General features: G+C 49.7%; 1 protein-coding gene across 11 annotated transcripts in view; it reads left to right on the forward strand.

The window, feature by feature from the left end:
* The window catches only part of CYFIP1 (cytoplasmic FMR1 interacting protein 1), an 89,776-nt gene that overhangs the window by 67,291 nt on the left and 4,689 nt on the right, over window positions 1–17,796 (forward strand). For all 11 annotated transcript variants that reach the window (XM_021705944.1, XM_008072073.2, XM_021705949.1 and 8 more), the window contains 5 exons: window positions 2,188–2,275; window positions 9,016–9,159; window positions 10,955–11,045; window positions 12,671–12,801; window positions 17,257–17,329. In XM_021705944.1, coding sequence (XP_021561619.1) covers window positions 2,188–2,275; window positions 9,016–9,159; window positions 10,955–11,045; window positions 12,671–12,801; window positions 17,257–17,329 — 527 coding nt within the window. The remainder of the gene's footprint in view (window positions 1–2,187; window positions 2,276–9,015; window positions 9,160–10,954; window positions 11,046–12,670; window positions 12,802–17,256; window positions 17,330–17,796) is intronic.

The following is a 17,796-nucleotide window of genomic DNA, read 5'->3' on the forward strand; positions in this document are numbered from 1 at the left end:
AGCGGCCACTGCACTCCAGTCTGGGTGATAGAGTGAGACTCCAACTCAAAAAAAACAAAAAAAAAAAGAGGCTGAGGTGGAAGGACCTCGAACCCGGGGGGTTGAGGCTGCAGTGAGCTGTGAGCATGCCATTGCAGTCCAGCCTGGGCAACAGAGTGAGACCTTGTCTCTAAAAAAAAATAATAACGTTATAGGGAGTAATTGCATTACTTTGACAGCTTTACATCTCAGTTATGTCATAGACAACATAAATTAAGGCCTGCTTTCAAAATCTGATCATTTTAAGCATTCTTACTTTGAGAAAACATTGTGTCCAAAGCAGATATTTTAAAAACTTGCATCACATAAGTAATGCTTCTCATGTTGGTGCTTGACTCCCTTTAGTTGATTATGGATGGAGACTGCCATGTGGGCAGCAGTTTTGCAAGTTGTAATGCTGTGAAGGGCATCCCAGTGGCAAGCAGTGCTCAGGAAGCGCTGGGGAGCAGGTTTCCCTCTCCTGAGCACCACCCTAACATGGCTGCCTCCTCCGTCAGTGCTTCCTCGAAGAACAGGTGTATGAACAAGGTTCAGACACAGAGACATATGAAGTCCACATACAGATACATGTACACACATGCGGAAGTACACATGTAGACAAACATATCCCCACGCAGACAAACATATCCCCATGCAGACATGCATGTCATACACATGCAGACAAATCCCCATGGGGAAACACATATGTTATCCACATGCAGAAATACCTACACAGACAAACATATATCCATGCAGACACACACATCATATACACATGCAGAAATATATACACAGACACATGCACATCCTCGTATGGACACATATGCACACATGCAGAAATACACATGCAGGCAAACAAATCTCCATGTGGACACACATATGTACACATGCAGAAATACGCATGCCGATATACACTCCCATGTGGATATACATATAAACGTGCAGAAATATACACATTCATCCCCATGAGGATACACATATCATATACACATGCAGAAATACATGGACACACCCATCCTCAGGCAGACATACATATTATATACAAATGCAGAAGTACACACACAAATCCCCCTGCAGATGTACACATCACATACACAAGCATAAATACCCACACAGATACACACACACACACACACACACACACACACACACACACGCAGAAATACAGGCACACGCACATCCCTATGCAGACATACAGAAGCACACACATGCAGACAGACGCACATGCCCAGCGTTGTGTTGCAGTGTGCCAGGCATGATGACACACTGACAGCAAAGGAGTCCAGGATCCTTTTGACAAAGCCCACGCAGAGCAGGGAGATGTGGGGTTTGCTCCTGGGCATGCACTGGTGATGTGAGGCTACAGGGGGTGGGCACAGTATTGCAGCAGTGCTGGTGAGCTGCTCACGCTGCCTCCGCCACCTGTCTGCCTGCCTGCACCATGGCACAGATGCTGAGTGCCCTCGCATGTGCCCCTTGGGTGGTAGCAGTGTTTCTCGGTTACATCCTTCCTTGTTTCCTAACAGTGCAAGATGAGTTTAAGTTCTTGGAATTTAATAAGTAGCAGATCCACATACTTTTCTTATTATACTTCTTTGCAAAAGTTTTATATTTACATGAACACTTCCAATTTGAAAGTATTAACCAAGTTGGATGCTTTCTGTTTGAAAATTTATGCCTTTGATTTTAAAGGCCCCTAGTCCACGATCAAGACAGACTCTTAACTAAACAAATGTGGTCGTAAACACTTCAGTCTGCTTGTTCTCCCCTGTTGGCCCATAACTAGTGGCTGAGTGTCAGGGACGTACCTGCTCACCACGGGCTGCCGTCCTGGCTGCCATCGCTGTGTCTGGAATCGCATCGGTGCTGGGCACTTGATGGTGCCTGGCTCTCTTAAAGGTGGGGCTGGGTGCAAACAGCCTGACTACTGTCCTGGGAGGGAGGGAGGCTGCTGCTGGGTGGGCACTGGGCTCTCATTTGGGCCTGAACTTGATGCCTTTGTCATATTGGAGAGCATTCATATCCACTTCATTCTGTGGGTTTTAATTTGCTAGAGTTTTCCTGTTTGATAATTATATAGTTGACTGGAAGATTTAGTAGATGAACTGTAGAAAAGTTCTGAATTTTACATTTGGTTTTCTTTTCTCTTTCTTAACCTCTCTTGTGTAGGTTTGTCCGGACAGTATTACCGTTTTCTCAGGAATTTCAAAGAGATAAGCAGCCCAATGCACAGCCCCAGTATTTGCATGGATCCAAGGTAGGCTTTTGGTGTTTGTGTTTTGATTTTTAAGTTTGTGATGAAGCAGAAGTTTAAGTCTCTTTAGTTGCAATGACCTCAATGTAACATCCATTTATAAAATGTTGTTTTTCCCCTTACATTCCGTTAAGCGTCTTCCTGAAAAGCAGTAATTTAAGACAGCAACTAGCCAGCGAGCCCAGAAAACCCATCTGAATCAGCTCTCGTGTGGTGTTTGGACAACTCCAGCCTGTGGGTGTCAGGCTGCCCAGCCTCACTTGGGCACTAAAATAAGTGAGACTGTTGAGAGTTTCAAAGGTTTAAAAATATCAAGCTGAGGAAGCATGGAAGAGGCTCACGAGGGCCCTGGCATCAGGGGGCCAGGGTGGCTGTCCAGGGTTCACACCAGAAGGCAGGAGCCGTACTGGGAAAGTGGGTGTGGAAGGGATCAGATGTCCCAAACAACAGTCAGCCCGCACTCGGTACCCAGCACTTGGCACCTCACCTGCGCCTGGCGGCCCCAGCACACCTATGCCTGGGACGTGCAAGATGATAGAACAGTGTCTGTGCTGGAGTAGCAGGATCGTCTGCTTACCTGAGGGTTATGAAGTGCTGGTCTCCTGACTGTCTCAGGCACCTCATGATTCAGTAGGGAATAAGCAAAAAGAGACAGGAAATGAGCCGACCTTCCTCGGAAATGCTGTAAAAACCAAGTGGACACCCAGCCTCACCAGAACAGCAGTAGGCACTGTTGTTCTCATCAGATAGGAGAGGGTGGAAAGACCCTCCCACGGAGGGTGGCGCTGTCTTCCTGCTGCTGGCTGGGTGTCTCTGTCCCTTGGTGCTGGGGAAGCCGCCCACGCTCCTCAGTGCCCAGGTGTCTCTCCAGTAGGAAGCTGAACATTGAGGAAGCCCATGGCACAAGCACAGAGCTAGGCTCCACAGATGTTCACAGCAGGCTGTCCCCTCACAACACACCTTCCCCTTCGTCCCCTCTGCCGAGCACCAGGACTGGGTCCTCTGAGGCACCAGCTCACTCCGAGTGGCGTCAGCTGTGTCTGACGGTTCTCCTTCACCCTCTGTCTTGCAGAGTGAATCTCATCTCCATCTTCTTCCTGTGGCATAGTGGCCTGCATGGCCATGCTGGGAGCATTTGCATCTGGGAGGTGGGCACCACCCCGAATCAGGGCTTTGTGTTTTGGAGAGCCAGAGTGGTCAGAGACCGGAGGGAGTCCCAAGAGGAGAAAGGGGCCTTCTTCTCGGTGTCTGCACAGATGTGCTGAGGGCACGTGAGGCTCCTTTGGGAAATCGACTTTGGGTGGACTGAGGGTGACGCTGTGAAGATGATGTCCTTGAAAAATTAAGTTGTCTTCAGGTTTTCAGAGGTTAATTTATTTTATAGCAATTCCATGATGGGAATTTTTTTTTTTTTTGAGTTGGAGTCTCACTCTGTCACCCAGACTAGAGTGCGGTGACATACTCTTGGTCACCCCAGCATCAACTTGCTGGGCTCAGGCGATCCTTCTACCTCAGCCTTCCAAGTAGCCGGAACTACAGGCGTGCTCTACCATGCCCAGCTAATTTTTAATTTATTGTAGAGACGAGGTCTTGCCAAGTTGCCCAGGCTGGTCTCGAACCCGTGGATGCGGGCAGTCCACTTGCCTCAGACTCCAAAGTGCTGGGTTTACAGGCTGAGCCACTGAGCCCAGCCTGATGGCAATTTTAAAAATGATCCAACTCAGCTGCCCCATGAGATCACAGGGACGCTGGTGGCCAAGGCATTGGTTCTTGCCTTTTATAAAGACAAGATTGGCCACACTCGGTGGCTCAGACTGTATCCCAGCACTTTGGGAGGCTGAGGCAAGTGGATTGCCTGAGCCTACGGGTTCGAGACCTGCCTGGGCAACTTGGTGAGACCTCATCTCTACAATAAATCAAAAAATTAGCCGGGCATGGTAGCACGCTCCTATAGTTCTGGCTACTTGGAAGGCTGAGACGAAAGGATCGCCGGAGCCCAGCAGGTCGAGGCTGTGGTGGCTGGGATCATGCCACTGCACTCTAGTCTGGGTGACAGAGTGAGATTTCAACTCAAAAAAATAAATAAATAAGTAGATAAATAAATAAAGACAAGATTAAGACTGGGGTGTGGGTGGCCTCACCTCCCCAATGTGGCAGGAGAAGTATCAGGGCTGGGTGCTCGTTAACACAGGGGCTGGGTGCTGGTTCCTGGGGATGCTGGGACAGATGCCTTCCCATTCCCAAGACCTGTGCGTGGACACATGGAGCTCTGTGGTTCTGGGCTTCATGCACCCGTGTCTGTACCCCAGAAGAGCATCTGGACCCAGGTGCCAAGACTGCGGTGTTTGGGCCTCTACTCTCTGGGGATAGGACAGAACATGTACACCTGGGCAGGATGCACGGTCCAGCTGGCAGGAAGCTGTTTCTCACCTCCTGTGGTCCTGCAGGTGTGGAAAGACTTGCCTTCATCTCACTTAACACCTGCCTCACACCTTCTTTCTAGGACTAGGGCTGACTTTTATGTAATATCAGTTATACTAAAAGAGAAATAATATTTTTAAGAGGATTAGAATAAGTGCTCTAATGTTCCCTTTCTGAAAGTAAAATGTAAGGATTTATCCCCTTAGAACTAAAAGAAATTTTGTATAGTTTTACAAGGATAGAGCTAGGTTTGGCGAGGAAGATAAACATTTCTTGCCTCTGTGAGCTAGTGGATTTGCTGTGGGCTAGGCTTGACCTTGGGATGTTTGACCTTCCTTTTGGGCATGACCACACAGTAAGTTTTCATTGTGCCCTGATCAAGGAGAGGTGGGAAGGGGACACCAAACAGAGCCCGAGTCCAGAAGGGATAGCTTTGAGGCAGGGAAGTGCAGTTTCTGAGGGGTCTAGGGTCCGAGTTCACCTTGAGGCAGCTCCCTAGCCCTCAGAGAGCACCCCACCTCTGTTCCTGGGTACCACCTTGGGGGACACTCCCAGGACACAGGATCTTGATGGGGTCTGCAAGGCAGGTGCTCTCTTTGGGGAAAATGGAGAGTAGGTGACTTGAATTTGATTTTTTTTTCTTTTTTTGCATCAGGGTGTTACTCTGTCACCAGAATGGAGTGCAGTGGGACTATAGGCATTTGCCACTATGCCTGGCTAATTATTTTATTATATTTTTATTTTTTGTAGAAACAAGGTCTTGCTATGTTGCCTAGGCCGATAATGCTGTTTTTTAATGGAAGCATTTGTACCTGAACCTTGACCCTCACTGTCACAGATTCCAGCCTCCCCGGGGAGACTGTGCTTATTCTCACAGCCTGGATCAGGAGCTTTCTGTTAGATTGCTTGGACACTCATACAAGTGCATAGTGCTGCCTGCCCATCTTGCAGAGATTGTGTAATACTTTCTTGAGGACTCTCCTCCAAAAAACAGGCTGAATGCCAGAACAGTACAGTGTCAGTGTTGCACAGCGTGTCCAAAGCCAGCATCTTTTCATGTGTGACCACGCTTGTCGCGCTGCATTCCACTCAGTGCAGTCTGCAGCTTGTGTCTGTATGATCATGGAGTGCTCAGGAATCCCACTCAGAAAAACAGTTAGCTCTTTTCTTATGAGCAGTGAGCTAGGGCCAGTGCCTTGCCGGAGTAAAATTGACTTAGATGAGTGACCCATTTGTGAGCACATTCTTTTTTGTTCTTGGTCACTTACAGAATTCCTGTTCTGAGTAGAACACTCTCTTGAGCACATTCCTGGGTTTTGTTTTTGTTTTTTCTTATACGTAAGATGTTCCCCAATTCACAGACGAAGATGCAGCATGTCATGAAAGCTGGAGAGTCGCACAGCTGGTGAGCCCACAGTCAGCTCCTTGGGTGGCCCACTCACTGTCTAAGGTCTTCAGGCGAGGCCAGCTCCTCGGCATCAGACACAGGCCACAGAGCAATCTTGAACTTGATGGTGAGGCCAGACGTCCTGTGTGCTTCCTTCTCTGAGTCTGAGTGTCTTGCAGTGTGGTGTTTATGACTTTGCCCTCCTGGCAGTTGTGCCTCCTCCCCGCCTCGAGTGGTGAAGTCATGCTTGCTGTTTATTTCTCCAATTGTGTAGTCCCTGGGATGTGTCATCTTTCAGGGTGGCCTTATCCAAAGGGAAGCTGGGCAGCAGACGGTCAGGAGGCCAGAAATCACACGTTTCTTGAGGGATGCCTCCTGGTAGCCGTTAGCCTTAAGCCATAGCACTGAGAATGGTTTTCTCCACTTGTAATGTGGGGTCATTAGGTCTCCCTAATGATTTTCATGTTTTTCTTTTCAAGCATTGAACTTCTTTTCTTTTTTTCTTTTTTTTTTTTTGAGTTGGAGTCTCACTCTGTCGCCCAGACTGGAGTGCAGTGCCCGCTCCCGGCCACCGCAGCCTCGACCTGCTGGGCTCCGGCGATCCTTCCGCCTCAGCCTTCTGAGTAGCCGGAATTACAGGCATGTGCTACCACGCCCGGCTGATTTTTTGATTTATTGCAGAGATGAGGTCTCGCTGCCCAAGCGGGTCTCGAACCCGCGGGCTCAGGCAATCCACTCACCTCAGCCTCCCAAAGGCGCGGGATTACAGGCTGAGCCACCGAGCCCAGCTGAACTTATTTTCAAGCAAAAATCTTACACAGACCCCAGCATTTAAAGCATAGGAGTGGAGATTTGAGAAGAGGCTGAGAGAAGGGGGTGTGCTCAAGCTGACAATCTGTATGGTTCTTTCAAGTCTGAGAGGGGTTGTAGGAGTTGGGCACCGGACAGGCACTGGGCAGGGTTTCTGTCCCTTAATGTTGTTCTACTTGATCAGTGTAGTATTTTATAATCAGTTTAGACTCAGACTTTTTGTTTTGGGGGTCTCATGACCACCCACGTCTGATGATTAATAGAAGGACTCTCAGAACTCAGAGTCACTTATTCTCACAGTTACTGTCTATTACATCAAAAGAATACAAGGCAGGATCAGAAAGGAAAAGACGTCTCAGATGGATTCTGGATAGATCTGGGCACGAGCTTCCAAAGTCCTCCCTCATGAGGTCACACAGGATGTGTGGAGTGAAGATAAGCCACACAAGCGCTCAGATCCAAGCCTTCCTGGGGCTGGACACAGACACACACCACCTGTATGATGGCTGTGACTTCTGAAACTCCAGAGCCCCCAGAAGGGGAGGAGTTGTTGGCCATAAGTCATTCTATTTGCACAAATGACCTAAACAGGTTTGCCCAGCACAGTCAGGTGTTCTGGATGTAGAAAATGACCTTATCGATAGGTAACATAGGGGACATCCAAAGGTGAAGGCCACAGGAGTTGCAAACAGGACCTCCTGAAGATGCAGGAGAGGTGTGCTATGAGGACTCTTCCCTTCACATGCAGAGCCTGGCAGTCCTGGTATGGTTCTTAGTGTGTGACAGAAATATTCAACACAGTTATTATAAAGGAAAGGAGGATAAAGAGACCTGAATGGAGATAGGTTAGTGCACTTTGCTCAAAGTGGTGAAATGTTGATAACAGTAGGCTGTGACAAGTTATGATAGAAAAGGCCTATAAAGAGATACACTCAAAAGTACTAAAGGCGAGTAAAAATGAAATTAAAAATGTTTAAGGGACCCAAAGGAAGACAGTAAGAATGAAACAGGAATGAAAAACGGGAACAGAGAAAACAGAAAGAAAATAGTAGGCTTAAACCCTAACATATCAATAATCACATTCTGTGTATTTAATATAAGTGGTCCAAATACAGTTAGAAGACAGAGATTAACAGAATGGATTATAAGAAATTCAGTTAATTTTAATGATATAGGTAGGTTGGATGTAAAATAATGGGAAAATACACACCATACAAGCATTAATCAGAAGAAAGCAGGAGTGGCTGTATTAGTATAAGGTAAAGTAGACTGGGCCAGGCTCGGTGGCTCAGGCCTGTAATCCCAGCACTTTGGGAGCCCGAGGCAAATGGATTGCCTGAGGCCGTGGGTTTGAGACCCACCCAGGCAACTTGGCAAGACCTCGTCTCTACAATAAATCAAAAAAATTAGCCGGGCGTGGTAGCACGCGCCTGTAGTTCCAGCTACTCGGAAGGCTGAGGCAGAAGGATCGCCAGAGCCCAGCAGGTCGAGGCTGCGGTGGCTGGGAGCGGCCATTGCACTCCAGTCTGGGCAACAGAGTGAGACTCCAACTCAAAAAAAAAAAAATGCATTGAACTGAATGAAACGCAAATATAACAAGTCAAAATCCGTGAGATGCAACTAAAGAAGTCCTGAGAGGGAAATGCATAGCACTAGATGCTTAGGGGTCTCCCTGCTGTTCACCTATGTCTTTAGATGAGCTTATGGTTGTTTCACAAGACCACCCTCGCATCCTTCAGGGACTGCTCTCCTAACCCCTAGGGCACCCTGTGCAACCCTGAGAAGGCAGCACCCACTGCTTCATCAGGACCTGTTCTCAGGCATCTCCCTTAGGAGATGGGAAGGCAGGGCTGAGACTCGGAGATGTGTGCATTTATTATTCCAGATCTCAAAGTGGCTTCTATCAACTTGGCAGTTCAACAGATGCTGGAACCCCAAATGATTTTGTTTTCTTTCTCTATTTTAGCAAGTTTGCTTTTCATAACAGCCTGAACAGGTTTCATGACCCTACATCCCAGTAAAGGCAGTGTATTTTACAGGTCTGTTCACTGGATCCCTCCACCCAAGGGTGCTGTGTATGCTGAGTGATCTTCACGCAGGATGTATTTTCCACCCTGTTTTCCAGGCTTTGAACCTAGCCTACTCCAGCATTTATGGCAGTTATAGAAACTTTGTGGGGCCTCCGCACTTTCAAGTCATCTGCCGGCTGCTAGGCTACCAGGGCATTGCCGTGGTCATGGAGGAGCTGCTGAAGGTTGTCAAGAGCCTGGTAGGTTTCCTTGGACAGATCCTTTGCGTGGCATGATTTCATGGGGGTAGACAAGCCCAGGTCTTCTCTCTGTGCCTGGACTGTGGTTCCGTAATAAATGAGTGATTCAATTTAACTTCAAATGTTTCTGGCCATCTATAGTTTGATTTCTCTCCATCTTTCCAAACTCAAATGGATCCATGCTATTTTAACTGATACATGGAAAGAGTTTTTAATTACCAAAATATTGCTTTCCTTACAAGAGAATATAGGCAGCCTTCCAGATCCACAGCCTCCACTCACAGATTTAACAACTCTCTGATCAAAAGTATTTGATTAAAAAATAATAATACAATTAAAATCCTCGGATTCTGGTGTCCATGAGGGATCTGCACACTTGTCCCGCCTGCTTCCTCCAGTCATTGTGTTTCCATAGGCAGGGGTCTGGGAAGGGGCAACTCTGAAAAGCCTGTTTCCATTCGTGAAATATGAGTTTTCTTAAATCACAGTTTTCGAAGATGAAGTTGCAAGGGAAATTTTTAAATGCGTTGAATTGAATGAAATACAAGTATAACAAATCAAAATCTGCAGGATGCAGCTAAAGAAGTCCCGAGAGGGAAATTGAGAGCACTGAATGCTCACCAGTCTCCCCTAAGCATTCCCTCTCCTGTTGGGGAAGTGGAGTGTGGGTCTCGAGGGGCTGCATGTCTGTGGTCTGTGGAGGCTTCAAGGTGTCCATAGAGGTGGGGGCTGCAGGAGGAAGAGGCTTCGCTGTACAGCAGCTTCACCTGCGGCCAGATGCCCTTGCAGGGGCACTGGTGTGAGTGCCGTGTTACTCCATGTGAAGGCCGGTGGCACGTACCCTTTCTCTGGATGCCAGGGGTAAGTGACATGAGGAAGGGATGTGGCACATAAGTCTAACTTTGGACCAAGGTCAGAATTGGGCATGTTGCCACGTGCACAGGAGCCTTTAGCCAGGAGCCTTGAGAAGAGGAAACACAAGCATGATGTTGTCTTGTCGGCTCTGATGGGTTTAGTTTTCTACACATAATTTGTTTCTGTCATTCAGCAAGAGAGAGCTTTTAAAAATCTTTCGTCTTTTTTCATTATTTTAATAATTTCTCTGTGACTGAGCGCATTGACTGATGTGTCTTCATTGCCAAGTGGAGATTTTTATGTATTTCCCGTGTTCCCCATGTTTCAAGAGAAAGCTTGAAACTGAGTTTGTGGCCCTCAGTGACAGCAGCAGCCCAGTGAGGAGGCGACACAGCCATGAATTTGCTGCTAAGCAAAGGCTGGCAGGGTCCTAAGAAGTTGACAGATGCATGTAGGTCAGGACCAAAATTCATTAGAATGTAGAACCATGACCCCTGACCCACCAGGTCCTGGCAGGACCCTCTGTCCCAAACACTTGGTAACTTGGAAGGTCTTGGGAGACTGCCCTCCCCACAGCTAGGCACGAAGGTGGCGTGTCCAGTCTTGAAGCTGCCCCCGATCTGTCATGGGAATACACACCGTCCTGATGCTGTGGCTCCCTGGGGCTGCATCCACCGCATAGGAAATCCAAGCTGCCCCCGTCTTTATCACACCTCAAGGATGCCTGTGTCTTGAGAGGGGAGCTGTGTTTTAGGACGTGACGGTGGTCATAGATGTCTGGTAAAGGTTGCCATCTCCACAGGGTGGGATTTCCCTTCCCACCAGTAACTGCAGCCTCGGGCATTCCTGGGCTTTTGCTGACAGACTTGTTTTGGGGACATATACCAGCCAGCCTCTGGAGGGCACAGGGGCCCTGGCTGATGCAGCCATCTCCCCACAGCTACAAGGCACCATCCTGCAGTACGTGAAGACACTTATGGAGGTGATGCCCAAGATCTGCCGCCTGCCCCGTCATGAGTACGGCTCTCCTGGTGAGCACGAGCATGGGACTTGCGGGGAGGGGTGCACAGAGCTCATGGCAGTGTCCCTGGAGAGGAGAGGGCGAGCAGCCCACTGTGGGGAATTTATGCTGAAAATAATGGAGGGTTGAATTTTGCCCTCCCCAGGAGGGGAGGAGGTGGACTGGTCGAACCAAGCCTGATTGTTGATGGTAGAACAAATGAACCTTGGAACCAGGGGGTGGGTGTGCTGGGTCACTCTTTGTGGGCGAGGAAGCTGAGGGCCCTCTTGATGTCACTGGCGAAGGTGAGGCTCCCCTCCAAAAGAACCACCACCAGGGAGGGTGAGGAGCTTGACAGCCGGGTCCTACAGTCCACAGGGGATGGGGGTCCCGGGCCTGCCCACAGCCTTTTCCCCCTCCTCCCAGACAGTACCATCTGTGTGTAGATTGCCCTCTGCAGATCCGGGGCCAGGCCGCAGGGCTTGCTGCAGGCTGGTTTTGGAGGATCCAAGTAGATAGCTCTAAGGGTCTCAAAAAGTATGGTTTCACGATCAAATTGGACTCCAGGAGCCTTTGTCACATGACAACTGCCTTTTTTCTCTTACCTGATCGTGTTTTCTTGATGGTCAAATACTAGCCTTGTCTTGTTAAATGACTGAAGCCCACGCGCGGTTGAGCAGGTCAGTCCCGACGTTGTCTAGCACCAGTCCAAGGCTGGTGCTGGTGCTGGAGGAGAAAGTGAGGTGTCCCTCAGCCCCATGAAGGGAAGTCACCAGAGGCGTGGCCCTTGCTTAGCAGATTCTAATTTCAGTTCGCTATCAGAAAGTAGATGAGTCCCATTGGGAGAGTAAAGGAGATGCTCGTGTCCATGTCCTACCTACAGCTGGGAGCATTTGCGCTGGGCCGGCATCCACAGGCACGGACGAGCATTCCCTGGGAGATGTCGGCGATGGCAGGCAGGAGTGCTCCCTCCTGAGGGGTGGCGGGGGGGGGGGGCAGGGTGGGAGCTGTGGGAGGGAGGACCAGCAGGCAGGCAGGCAGGCAGGTGGGTTGAGGAACAGGCATCAGCAAGACGCAGAGGGTCTCGGGAGCTGTGGCTCCACCAAGCCAAGCTACCGGTCTCCGATGGGGCCGGTGTTGCATTTGCAGGCCGGGTTAGGAATGTGGGCTTGGCATCTTCTCATGCCTTACGACACTGTCCAGGATGTCAGTGGGCGCCCGTCCCACTCCGGAGCTGGGGAGGCAGGTAGTCTCCCCACAGAGTGGGTGTCCTCCGGAGGGCCTTGCAGATGTCCTCAGTATGTTAGGTCTGGTCCCTTCTGTGCCTGGGAGGGGCTCTGAATCTTATCAGGGACCATCCCAGCCCTATGGGAATGATGGGGTGGCCTTCTCATTCATTCTGGGATGGGGTGACACTTCCTGACTTCATATCCTTCTCTCAGAAGATGTGGCTGACCCACACAGAGAGGCCCTGCTCCACGAGCTCTGTGCAGGTTGTGCCCAGGGGCAGAAAACTACTCTTAAATGAAGATGCCAGGGACTGATGTCATGGGCACAGGGGCAGTGTCAGATGGCGGGTGCTCCCAGCTGTGGCCTGGAGCCCGGGGTCTGCCTCCTCTGCCCCGCCAACCCCACCACACCCTTCCGCCGCCACAGGCATCCTGGAGTTTTTCCACCACCAGCTGAAGGACATCGTGGAATATGCGGAGCTGAAGACTGTGTGCTTCCAGAACCTGCGTGAGGTGGGCAATGCCGTGCTCTTCTGCCTGCTCATCGAGCAGAGCCTGGTGAGTGCCGGCTTCTGCCCCAGAGAACAGCTGGCTCTGGGAGGTGGTGGGCAGTGTGTGGTGGCGTGCCATTCTTTATTCACAGCTGTGGAGACCTGGACTCAAACGTGTTCCCTGCAATTGAAAAGCAAAAATAGCATGTAGTTGTTTCCAGAGTTTTTTATGGGGATGTTGTGAAAATGTTTTAGGATATGGCATTTGCGACGTCTGAAGCGACACACCAGGTGCCCCTGTGTGAACCATCACTGTGAGGGAGAGCTCGGTGCACCTGAGGCTGCCGAACAGCTGGTGGGTGGCCTGGTAGGGCAGGGAAACCGAGCTTGCATGTGACTGATCGGTGATGGGCTTACGTAGCCACGTGTGCCCATGAGTGAGCAGCAAGAGCCCAGCCCTCAGGATGCACATGGTGGCCCGCCCACGTCATGACTGACGGCCTCCTTTTGGTGTTCCCTGCCTATTCCTCCGTCCCCTGCATGCTGTATCAGCTGACATGGCCCTCTCCTGCCCTCCTAGACTCCCCTGATGGCGTCTCCATACACTCCTCGCCTCCTCCTGCTGCTTTTTCTGGGAGACGCCTGCTTGGTTCTTTGGCCTGTTTTCCTACAGCTTTTTGTAGATGTTCTTGGAGTATCCTTTCTGTGTTACATGCACTGCAAACACTTCTCCCACTTGTGACCTGTCTTTTTATTCTGATAGTGGTGATTTTTTTTTTTTTTTAGTCAGAGTCTCACTCTGTCGCCCAGCCTTGACCTGCTGGGCTCAGGCGATACTTCTGCTTCAGTCTTCCAAGTAGTTGGAACTACAGGCATGTGCTACCACACCCAACTAATTTTTTGGGCAACCGTGTTGCCCAGGCTGGTATCGAACCCGTGGGCTCAAGCAGTCCTCTTGCCTCTACCTTCCAAAGTGCTGGGATTACAGATGTGAGCCACTGCATCCAGCTGACAGTAGTGAGTTTTAATAAACGACCCTTCATTTGAATGTAGTCTTTTTTATGATTAGCACTTTTAAAAATCCTTTTGAAGATTTTTTTCCTACCTAGGGTCATCTTCTTTTTGTTCTCCTTGAAAGGACTTGAGCTTTGCCTTCTAATCAAAGTTTATATGCCTTTGGAGTTGGCTTGTGTGTGAACGTAAGATGTGTTTGAAGCTTCTTTTTTCCCCTGTGGTCCCCAGCTACCCACCTCCAGCGGCTAGAGGGCTTCTTCCTTGGCTGCCCAGTGATGACACCAGCCACCTGCCGGCCTCTGGGGTTGTTCTGGTCTGTCTTCTGGTTCCACAACATCCCCCTGCTCCATGGCTGCCCTGGCATGACAGCACATCATCTCGCACATTGTGGCTCTGACAGGAGTCTTGACTCCTGACACTGCATGTTCCCTGCCTCAGTCTCCTCAGGCATATGGACTTCTTTATGGCTCTTTGTGCCCAGTGGATTCAGAATCAGCTTGCCAGTGTGTCGGTGAAACTTGCTGACTTGTTGTAAGGGATTGTGGTACATCTCTGGGTTTGTCTGGGGAGATCTTGGCTAGATTGCTTCTTAAGGCAGGCTCCTGTCTTTGGTCCTGATGGCTTTGTGGAGGCAGAGTTGTGTTCTAGAAGGACAGGGCTAGGGTGCCCTGTATTGCAGTTCATACTGTCAGACTGGTAGGCCGCCGGGGCTGACCGCTGGACCAGCTGCCTCACTGCTAGCATGTGCGGGAAAAGAGATCGCGTCAGCTCGTGTGTCAGGGAGTCCAAAGGCAGGTGACACAGGAGCTGGCAGCCTCCACCAGGCCTGTGTCTTCACTCCTCATCCCTGCAGTCCTCAGTAGACCCTTCCCAAGCGGTGGCACCACGGGACCCCAAGTGAACAGCCCCTGCATGTCTCCCTTCCCACAGCAGGACTGCAGGGTGTGAAATGGAGAACCCGCCAGAGTCTCAGGCAGGCAAGATGCCGATGTCCAGGGTGGCCTCACTCACTCTCAGGACGTGTTCCCCAAATAAATGGGAATCTTTTAAAGCCAGATAAGTTAGGAAGCATTTTAAAAAATAATAATTGCTTGTCATGAGTTTTAAATACTTAATATAGGAAAAGTCCCTTCATGGCTACTTTTCCTGAGCATACAGCATAAGGTGCCATTACAAAGTATGTCAGTCCATTCCATGTTGCTGTAACAACACTGGAGACTGGGCAATTTGTAAAGAAAAGGAGTCACTAGGTTCTTGACTGTGCAGGATGGGGCGTCCAAGATCGGCAGCCCATCTGTGGGTCTTATGCTGCTTCCACGCATGGGAGAGTGCGAGGGAAGTGGCAAGTGCAGGGAAAAACACGGAGGCCCCTCATAAACTCACCTGGCCTTGCAAAAACTCCATCTCAGCAACCATCACCTCGGGGGATGCCTCCCAATGCTGGTGCTGTGGCAGTTAAGTTTCCATATGAGTTTTGATGAGGACGGGCCACATTCAAACCACAGCGTCCCTGGCTGTCCAATCCTGATAATGCCTCTCTGGTCACTGGCCTTGGTGGGGGAGACAGCCTTATGGAATTGCTGCAGATAGGGACAGGGAACTCCTAGGGGCAGCCTTCTCTTTTGTCCAGCTACCTTTTTATGGAAATAAGATGCTGTCAAAACCTTTTTTTTCCCCTACAAAATAGATATCAAGAAGTCCTTGTACAGATAGAAAATAGTTACAGAACCACAGACATCTAGACAGGAAGGATGGAACTTATTAGGACAGTCTCTTACTATTTTAAAGGAACGGTCTCTACCCATTGTCATTCAGATTGTACACACTTGTTGGCTTCTGGATGGAGTATGATGCTGCACTGGAAACTTAGGAAAAGAGGAGTTTGCACTGATGTGAACTTTGCCTGGCCAGATCCTAAATCATATCTGTTACCTGTCTCGAAACAAGCATATCTCTTCTAGGAGCAGCCGGTGCCCCACTGGGGTTGATGCTTCAGGAGTTGGGGGCTCCCCCATTCTCTAGGAGCCTAGTCGGCACAGATCTCAGGGTGTTCTCCCTTTCCTGCACTCACCTGAAACCACAGCTCAGGTCAGTGTCTCAAGTCTCCATCCCATTGTCAGCTCCCTGAGTGATGGGCATGGTCCTGGGGCCACACAGGGGTGAGGCCAACCACTGTCAACTGATCTTCAGTACAACACTTGCCGGCCTTGGCCTTCCACTACAGCTCTGGCCTGTGCGGAGGAATAGAGAGCACCTCTGTGGCTGCCCTTTCCCTGCCCTTTGCCAGCACGCCAGCCTCCCTTCCCAGTTCCCTTCTGCATCTGGTAGTTTCTGCTCAAGAGCCTGGGCTCAGGTTGGAATCAGGGGATTATGTTTTCGAGTAGGTCCTACAGGAGTGAGCCTGTCAGTGTGGAAGGGGGCTCCCTTTCTCACCAAGACCACAAATGTCACACCCAGGGCAGATTTAAAGGCTTCGGATGTGGCTCACTTCTTGGAGCTCGTCTTGGCCTCTCAGACAAGGGTGGTAATAAGGTATGTTGTGGCATCTGTGTGCTTTCCATCATGATGAATGGAGATGTTATGGGTGTGTCCTTTAAGCTGCCATGCATTAGAAATGCAGGTTGGCCTTGACACAGTGCCCCAGTGCTCTCTTGGCTAAGGGCTTGTGTGTGTGGCATGGGCCTCCCATGATGAGACATCTGCCCCAGGGTTTGGTTTTATCTTAAAATCAAAATTATTCCACGGGTTCAAGACCCGCCTGGGCAGCGAGACCTCATCTCTACAATAAATCAAAAGAATCAGCCGGGCGTGGTAGCGCATGCCTGTAATTCCAGCTACTGGGAAGGCTGAGGCGGAAGGATCGCCGGAGCCCAGCAGGTCGAGGCTGCGGTGGCCGGAAGCGGCCACTGCACTCCAGTCTGGGTGACAGAGTGAGACTCCAACTCAAAAAAAAAAAAAATCAAAATTATTACTCTTATTCTGAATCTGTGTGTTGGGAAGATTCACCCTCTTGCTTTCTGAAGGATTATCTCCATCTGTTTTTTCAATCCTTTTCTCTAAACCCATCCTGAAAATTCTGGTAATCTGGCTCTTCTGTAGCATGTGTGTGTGTGTGGTTAGCACGCTTTTTTGTCTTAGAATAGCTTTAGATTGCTCCTTAGTGTTTAATGCTGTTTCAAAACTGTTCTCACTCTTTTTCTGGTCTGGTTTGGGGCAAACATCTGAGCTCTTTGGCAGTGGCACCCGGAAATAGCAGAGATGGGCAGACAGTGCTTTGGTCAGCATCACCGGCCATGGCCTGCCAAGCCCACCCACCCCCTCCCACTGGGTCCTTCCCCCTGCATTCCTGTTCTCCACCCCCCTGGGGTCAGTCACCTTCCTGACAGACTACCTCGAGTGTATTTTACACTAAAAGAAAAGAAGTAGCTTCTTTTCAGCATCAGATTTCCCGGTCTGCCTTTGCTGTGAGACACACATCCTAATGTGACCTTCTCCTTCTCTGCCCCAGTCTTTAGAGGAGGTGTGTGACCTGTTGCACGCAGCACCCTTCCAGAATATCTTGCCACGAGTCCATGTGAAAGGTGAGCGCATGGCCCCGCTGGGGCATCCACATTGCCCTTGACAGTGGTGGAGCCCACTCTATGTAGCCCAGAGAGCTGGCAGCCAGAGCTGGCTGTGTTTGGTGCCTCCTCAGTCATAACCAGGGCTGACTGGAAGAGCGTGCAGAGCCTAATTAAGTGAGTACTGAATAACTGAGGCATTATGGCTGAAATGGTGTGCTTTTCTGCAGTTGTGTCACAGTTGCATAGAGCAGGGAGTTGGTATGAGTTGATAACTGTCGCAGCAGGCAGTGAATACAGAGGTTCACTGTACTGCTGTCTGCTTTCAATTACATTTGGAGTTTTCAAGAAGCTTTTTAAAATGAATGTTTTTATGAAATGAAACCTAGTTCTATCAATTTGAATTAAACTTTAAAATCTTTTGTTTGAGCCGGGCTTGGTGACTCAGCCTGTAATCCCACGCCTTGGGAGGCTGAGGTGAGTGGATT

This window comes from Carlito syrichta, unplaced genomic scaffold (genome assembly GCF_000164805.1).
Source record: "Carlito syrichta isolate Samal-C Ts95f unplaced genomic scaffold, Tarsius_syrichta-2.0.1 Scaffold314839, whole genome shotgun sequence".
Classification (NCBI taxonomy): Eukaryota; Metazoa; Chordata; class Mammalia; order Primates; family Tarsiidae; genus Carlito; species Carlito syrichta.